The following is an 8323-nucleotide window of genomic DNA, read 5'->3' on the forward strand; positions in this document are numbered from 1 at the left end:
GGGTCACTGATCGGGGCGCCCTTCTCTAGAGAGAAGACTGCAGCTGTCGGCCGGCCGCTGTGGTATCTTGGGTACCTGGCACAAAGACACAGCTCTGAGGTAAGATCCCCGGGCCCAGTAGGCTTCCTCTGGCACTGTCATCTGAATTAATCGACCTCTGGGATTCCTAAAGATCAGCTAGTCTAAAGTTCCTGAGGCCTCCCCCGCCCCCCCAAGCAAAAAGCAGCTCAGAGTCCCCAAGTGGAGGGCTTCTTAGTCACCGAAGTGTCAAGACAAGAAAATCTGAGAGCCCAGCCTGAGGAGCTAGACTATCAATTCTGTAGAAATCGCAGAGGTTCCCAGAGTTCAGTACGGGCACTTCATGAAGGAAACGGAGTTTGCAACTTTAAAAATGCTAAATGAGGCTCTTAGTGGCTTTACTACAACAAATTGAGCAAAATGACATGTTTAAAAAATGAATATCTGCCCTCAGCCGTATTGGGAGGTAAGTAATCTAAGTCCAATGTCCCATTTAGTCTTCATAAAAAACTCTGAGGGGTTAAGGAGGAAACGGCCTGAAGAGTCAAGAAGGTAGGTAGAGAAGACTCAACACTCAGAGCTGTGATTTTCCAGAGCCCAAGTTCTGCTGCCCCATTGATTAATACTCAAGTGCCTCAAGCCATCTCCCTTCAACAAATAAAGCATCCAAAAATTCAACTTCCCATGTGCATATGCAGTAAGAGATCAACACGCATGCGCGACCCAGGCACACCAACACCACACATCCACCATTTGCAGAGAGGAGCACACAGTAAGGACAGACACACACAGTCAACACACAGTGTACACACAACCCACTAATACACCACAGATGACACACACAGCTCACAGATGCTCACATATGCACACACAGGACCTCATATATCTAAGCCATGGATAAAAATACACCCCATAGTGACATATAGACTGTATATGCACCTACATACACACACATGCACCACAGACACACAGATCACAGGCATCCTACACACACACACACACACACACACACACACACACACACACACACCGCCTCTATGCACTTTCCACCATGGACATCATGTCCTGTACATCTCAGCTCCAGCAGCTCTTCTTTTCTCTCCATCTCCCTTCATTCCAAACCGGGAACCCGAGCTCTCTCCATTTGCTCCCCAGTGGAGTCGCCAACACCTGGTAATTGTAGGTTAACAGGGAGATGGAGCACTTTTCACACAGAACACAGCAAGTGAGTTAAAATTGGGTATTAGAAAATCCCTGTGCTGACATCCTCGGAGCTAATCTCTGCAGGCATCCTTCCCTCTCTCCAGGACTTCGGCATGCCTCCTGGCTTTTTCCTGTACCTAAGGTTACCCTCCCACGCCCCCCCACATCCCCCCTCCGCCCCCCCTCTACCTCTTCTCAAGGCCCCAGGACCTTCCCACAACCTCTTTCTTGAGGGTTGCCTTTTCCCTCACCATTGTTTACATGTTCCATAACTTCACTGTTTATTCTCAAGCCAGACTACGAAGGTATTTTTCTATAAAAAAGAGAACCATTTTCTGTTTTACAGAACCTCAGAAGGCTTTTAGGGGGTGTTGAGACAGGGTCTCTCTACGTAGTCCCAACTATCCTGGAACTCTCTCTGTAGACCAGGCTGACCTTAAACTCACAGAGATCCACCTGCCTCTGCCTCCTGAGTGCTGGGATTAAAGGTGTGCACCACCACCAAGCCTGGCTAGAAGGCCTATTTAATTTTAGAAAATTGTGATTTTCGTTTCATTTTTTTTTTCTTTTCAGTGTGTGTACATTTGGAGGTCAAAGGACAACATTTGGTGTCATTTTAGAAGACAGTCCACCTCCTTGGAGGTGATGCCTCTCACTGGCTTGCGGTTCAGCAATTAGTCTATACTGGTCAATCCTCAAGCAGCTAAGATCCTCCTGCCTCTGCCTCAGCAGATGATCCTGAGCTGCCAGGTCGGTTCTGGGAACCAAATCAGGCTCCTCTTCGAGAGCAGCAGGAGCTCTTAATCACTGGGCCATCTCTCTGGCCCCACACATCACTTTTTGGGGGGTTTTGTTTTTGTTTTTTTGAGACAGGGTCTCTCTCTACATATCCCTGACTGTCCTGGAATACACTATGTAGAGCAGGCTGGCCTTGAACTCACAGACATCCTCCTGCCTCTGGTTCCTAAGTGCTGGGATTAAAGTCATGCACCATCACTGCCCAGCACCTGACGTTTGCATGTGAGTCCTGGGGACTGAATTCAGATCCTTACAAGGCGAGCACTTTACTGACTGAGTCACCTTTGCAGACCAATTGTGTTTTTAAATAGTAATTATTTTATTTCTCTTTACTTTCTTAGAATGTTTTTGTTTGGTGGTTAAAAAAAATACATCATTAGCAATTTCTATTCCTTTATCCCATTTGTCAAAAACCAATTTGTTGATATGACTTTATAATAACAGCTATTTTCTAAATCATTCTCAGATGTACATTTTTGACACAACAGGAACCATTATTCCAGAAACTGAATATTCTTAAATACTTTGATATTTAAATACACTGATTCGAGAAACATTATCTAAGACACTTCCCATGAATCACCAGCTTTCAGAGAAAGAGCGTGACAGAGTGGTGGGTTTCCCCACACGCCATTGTGGAGGCACGGTGGAAGACGATGAACAGAAGACATTTAACCATTTTAAGCCCTACTTTCTCCTTGCTTGGAGCTTTGCCTCCATGTTGTAAGTGGAAGCCCACATCTGTAATCCCAACACCCTGGATGTGGTATCGGGAGGATCCGATGCTCAAGGTCAGCCTTGGCTACATGGAAAGTCCGAGGCCAGACGGGGCTGTGTAGGGCCTGTCTCAACAAAACAGAAGCAAGCAGCAACAACAAAGAAGATTTGCCTCATGGGCTTTCTGGAAAAATCAAAGAAATCATTTTATAGGGAGGTTCTGGCTTTCACAAATATTGGATAAATGTGAATTGTATTTCTTCTTTGCCTTTTTTCCCTTCCCTAAAAAAGAAATTACTTCCTGTATCCTAAAACACATTTCCTTCTTTTATCTAGAGTTCAGCAGGCATTGGAGAATCTTGTGGCACCCATAGACTCCTCTGTGAAGGTCAGTCCTTACTGTTGTACACTAACTATTAAGATACTAGATAATACCATCTAACTAGGCTTTGAGGCAAATCTAACTGTAGCATCTTGTGCTTAGAAAAATACAATTGTTTCTGGGAGGAGAGCTATTCATGTTTACTTAATGCATGTCATCTGAAGTATTTCTATTTTTAAAATAAGAGTGATTTGATCTTAATTTCTGATAATGAAAAAAGAATAGGCATTAGAAAATAATTGATAAGCATTATTATAGAAATACTGCACTACTCAAATATCACCCTTCAGATGGACCACTGTTATACCAGAGTTACTACTTTAATTTCTTCACTTAATCCTTGCTGCTGTTCTTCATCTTTTTTCTCTGTTCCTCCCTTCATAGGTAGTTATGGATCAGATCAACTCCTCTGGCTATGTGATCAATGACTCTACTTTAGTAAGAAACAGCACCGCTGTTCCAACTCCTGCCCCCAAAATAATCATTGCTGTTTCTTTGTTCATGTCGTTTATAATCGGTACCACCAGCAACGGCCTCTACCTATGGATGCTGAAATTCAAGATGCAAAGGACTGTCAATACTGTCTTATTTTTCCATCTCATCCTCTCCTATTTTATCTCAACATTGATTCTGCCATTTATGGCCATCTCCTACCTTCAGGACAACCACTGGGCCTTTGGAACCATCTTGTGCAAAGTCCTCAACAGCACTTTGTCTGTGAGCATGTTTGCCTCCGTTTTCTTCCTCTCCGCCATCAGTGTGGATCGGTACCTCCTCACCCTTCACCCAGTGTGGGCCCAGCAGCACCGAACCCCACGCTGGGCTTCCCGAATAGTCTTGGGAATCTGGATTTCTGCCACTAGCCTCAGCACGCCCTATTTGGTTTTCAGGGAGACGCATGACGACCATAAAGGCAGAATGCTGTGTGAAAATAACTACCTTGTGTCTACGAACTGGGAGAACCAAGAGAAGCAAGCGTTACGGCAAGGCATTCACACAGCCTGTTTCATCGGCCGCTTCCTGCTGGGCTTCCTTCTGCCCTTCCTGGTCATCATCTTTTGCTACAAAAGAGTGGCCACCAAGATGAAAGAGAAGGGACTCTTTAAATCCAGCAAGCCCTTCAAGGTCATGACGACCGCTGTCATTTCTTTCTTTGTGTGTTGGATGCCTTACCATGTATACAGCGGCTTGGTCCTCACCATGAACCAGTCACTACTTTTACCGTTGACTCTGGTACTTACCATGGTGACCATCTTTTTCAATTCTGTGTTTTCTCCCATCCTCTATCTATTCACCGGGGAGAATTTCAAGGTTTTCAAGAAATCTACTCTTGCTCTGTTCAAGTCAATATTCAGTGATGATTCTTCTACAGAAAGGGCACAAAACCTAAACTCAGGAACTGAAATTTAAGTTCTGGATCCTTTGGGCTGGAGAGATGGCAGTGGTTAAGAATTCCGGTTGCTCTTCTATTAGAATTCAGTTCCCAACACTCACATCTGCCTATAACCCCCAGCTCCTGGGGATCTATCATCCTCTTCTGGCCTCCACGGGCACCCACATGCACAGACACACACCCAGACACAGAAATAATAAAATTTAAATGTTTAAAATAAGTTCTGGATCCTTAAGTAAACATGGGCTCTGTCAATTATACCACTAGCGTTATATCCATTGATTTTCTTATTCTATATATCCTATAGTTAAATGTCTTCTAGTTTGTTCTAATTAGATCTGTAAAAATTAAAACAGTGCCAATGGACTGGCAAGGAGACCCTGCGGGTAAAAAGACTTACTGCCAAGTCTAAAAATCTGTTTGATTCCTGGGACCCACATGGTAGAAGAGAACCGACTCCCGCAAATTATCTTCTGACCTTCACACACACACACACACACACACACACACACACATGCTCGCACACACGCACGCACGCATGCACGCACGCACGCACGCACACACGCGCACGCTCACATGCACACACCAAAATGTAACTTAAAATTTTAATTAAAAAAAAAAAAAAAAGCAGTCCCAGGGAAATAAGCAACTGGCCATGATGGAAGTGTGGTTTTTGTTTCTCATTTTGTTTTGAATTATTTTTTATTTGTGGTAAAAAGATATGAAGCATAAAATTTGGCATTTCCACTAATTACTTTGTATTCCGTTGGCATTATATTTACAACATTGTGAAACCGTTACCACCGTCTATTGCCATTTTTTTTTTTGTCTCTCCAAAGAGAAATTCTATATTTGATACTTAACCTATCTCCCTCCCTTCTACAGCCCTCCCCCCACCCCGCAGCTTCCTGTCCCTGTGAGTTTTCTTTCCTTCTCCCCCCCACCCCCCACTGTAGGCAGATAGTCCACCTAAGCCAACTCACGTTTGTCCTTTCGGATCTGGATCCTTTCCCTCAGCATAGCATCTCCAAGGCTCATCTATGTTATCAAACATTTCAAGACTTCCTTCTCTTCTGTGTCTGAAGTGCTTTCCATTGTATATAGATGCACATTTTAAAAATCTGTTCTCATCTTTTTGACTATTGTAAACAAATGCTACTTACAAATATTGATGTGCAAGTATCTGAGCCTTGGTTTTCATTGATTGTAGGTACAAACCTTAAGAAAAGGATTACAGGCTCCAGTGGTAATTCTACGTCTAATTTCTTTTTTTTCTACTTTTTAAATTTTTATCATTAAGAAATTTTCTATTCATTTTACATACCAACCACAGATTCCCCTCTCCTCCCTCCTCCTGCTCCCCAGCCTTCCTCCCCAACCTACCCCCTATTCCCACCTTCTCCAAGGCAAGGTCTCCCATGAGGAGTCCCACGACTAATTTCTTTAGGAACCATTTACAATTTATACCATATTCCCTTCCAAAAAAAAAAACTGTAGAGAAGTTTGTTTCTATACAACTTCATTACCACATAGTGATTTCTTCTAAAATTATCATCATCCCAGGTTGATTTAGCCCACATATGATTCTTAACCTTTTATTTACTTATTTATTTATTTATTTATTTATTTATTTATTTATTTATTTGCATTTTATGTGTAAGCATGTTTTACTGCATGCACGTATGTCCATCACACACATGCAGGAGTCTGTGGAAGCCAGGAGAGCGTGTCAGATCCCCAGGAACTGGAGTTACAGATAGTTGCGAGCCACCATGTAGAATGTAGAGACAGGCTAAAGGAGATGCTTGAAACATGTTCATGGAATTTAACCTCAAAAGCCTTTCAACATGATCACTTCAGAGAAAGCAGGTAAATGGCATCGTGCTGAGGACTGACTGAGAGATGAGACTACCACACTCTCAGAGTAGCAACTCCTAAACACAGAAAATTGGGAAATCACTCCTCTCCTCCTCTCACGAAAACTCATTTACACATTCTGCCAATTAGAAATTAATTTGAGCTAAAGGGTTGCCATTAAAATGCAAATACACCTTTTTAAAAGGGTGAGTTTCACTCACAGGCTGATGGGAGTTTCTTTAATCAGCTTCACACCCGGCAGAATGTGGCTCAACACAGTACTTAAAATATTAGACATTTTTATTGGGGCCTAAAATAAAAAGAAGCCACAACTCTAGTTGGAGGTCAAGTCTAGAGCGAAGCTGGCAGGCCCCAAAGGCAACAGACCATCCGAAAGGGAGCTGTGAGAGACAGGAGGGGATGTTTGGAAAAAACTCACTGCGATTAGGAAAGAATTTTCCCCGGAGGAGACAGGACCCTGAGAAGTCATCCTGTGACAAATTCGGGGTGCTGCACACCTTGTCTGTCCTCCCTAAATTAGGGGACAGTATCCCAGTCAAGTTTAGCCCCAGCTTTCCAAGCAAGAGTTCCCCATAATGGCTTCTCCTTCCCCTCACTGGGAGGCAGGGGGACAAGAGTATGACAGTTTGCAAAGAGATGAGTTTTTCCAATGAGCCTCACGAAATTCTGAGCTTCATAAAAACAGAGCAGACCCCTCCTCAAACGTCTCCACACCTGGCTCGGCATGTGACACGAATGTTTGCTAGCGATTGGAGAAACACATAAAGGTAGTTCTTAACTAACTCTGGGGGTGGCATTTTGTGCGTGTGGGATCTTGAGGGTGCCCTTATTTAAGCATGTTCAGTCCAATGAGGGTGCTACGTCAGAAACACAGATGGACAGATCTGTGTCTTCCCAGAGTGTCGGGATGTCCTGAGTGACACTCAAGTCACCAGGTGCTGTGCCTAGATATTCCAGTTTCCCGTTAGGTACACACAGGTTCCTGTTGTGGACTATTACTTTAAGGAGGCAAAGATGGTCATAGTTGTTTTTGCTGCGGAATATTACTTTAACCATGTGAAGGTGTGTTACATTTACTTATGCTGCATTTGCTTAACAATGTAAGGATTGTTATATTTGTTTATGCTGCATTTGTTTAATTGTGTACAGATGTGTTGCAATTATTTCACCTTAGCAGCCTAAGGCACCTGATTGGTCCAATACAGAGTTGAAGGGTCACTAGCTAGGCAGGAGGGGGATGGGGGGGGGGGCTGGTGGCAGAGAGAATGAGTAGGGAGAGAACGAGGGAGAGAAGGACAGATCCAAGGCAGACAGACAGACAGACAGGCGAAGCAGTGAAAACCAGATATACAGAAGGAAAGAAAGGTAAAAAGCCCCGAGGCAAAATGAAGATGAAGAGAAACAGGATAATTTAAGTTATAAGAGCTAGCAAGAAATAAGAGCTAAAAATAAAAACTAATAAGAGGTCTCCATGTCTTGATTTGGAAGCTGGTTGGTGGCCTAAAAAAAAAAAAAAAAAAAAAAAATAGTTTGGTAGAGGTTGCCTTATTAAAGTTTGAATTTTTGATTTTTACTCTCAAATCATATATCATATGTCATACGTCACAGTGAGAGACAGAGACAGGGAGACAGAAGAGCTGTAAATGGCTGAGAAGGCAAGGAAGCTGGAGAGGCGGAAGCTGGGACAATGCGGAGGGGTCAGCTGGCGGGGGCGTGAGTTCCGACCCGAGTGCTGCTGTTCTGGGCTGCAGGGTCACACAGGAGCTGGAGCTGAGGCCAGCTTCAGGACTCCAAGGACAGGACAAGGAAAGACAGACACATGATAGTACAGATGGACAACAGGTCCAGAAGAAGAAACAGCAGATGGGCAGATGGGTATTAGAGTAGACCCTGTCAGACCCCGGGGACAGTCGGTGCTTCCTGCCTGTCTGTCC

General features: G+C 43.8%; 1 protein-coding gene across 1 annotated transcript; it reads left to right on the top strand.

The window, feature by feature from the left end:
• The first annotated feature begins 3444 nt into the window (after positions 1–3444).
• Positions 3445–5055, top strand: Gpr33 (G protein-coupled receptor 33). Its single transcript, XM_006975271.4, has one exon. The coding sequence runs from the start codon at positions 3509–3511 to the stop codon at positions 4526–4528; it is 1020 nt and encodes a 339-aa protein (XP_006975333.1). The 5' UTR covers positions 3445–3508; the 3' UTR covers positions 4529–5055.
• Positions 5056–8323: the final 3268 nt, after the last annotated feature.

Source organism: Peromyscus maniculatus, chromosome 14 (assembly GCF_049852395.1).
Source record: "Peromyscus maniculatus bairdii isolate BWxNUB_F1_BW_parent chromosome 14, HU_Pman_BW_mat_3.1, whole genome shotgun sequence".
Taxonomy (NCBI): Eukaryota; Metazoa; Chordata; class Mammalia; order Rodentia; family Cricetidae; genus Peromyscus; species Peromyscus maniculatus.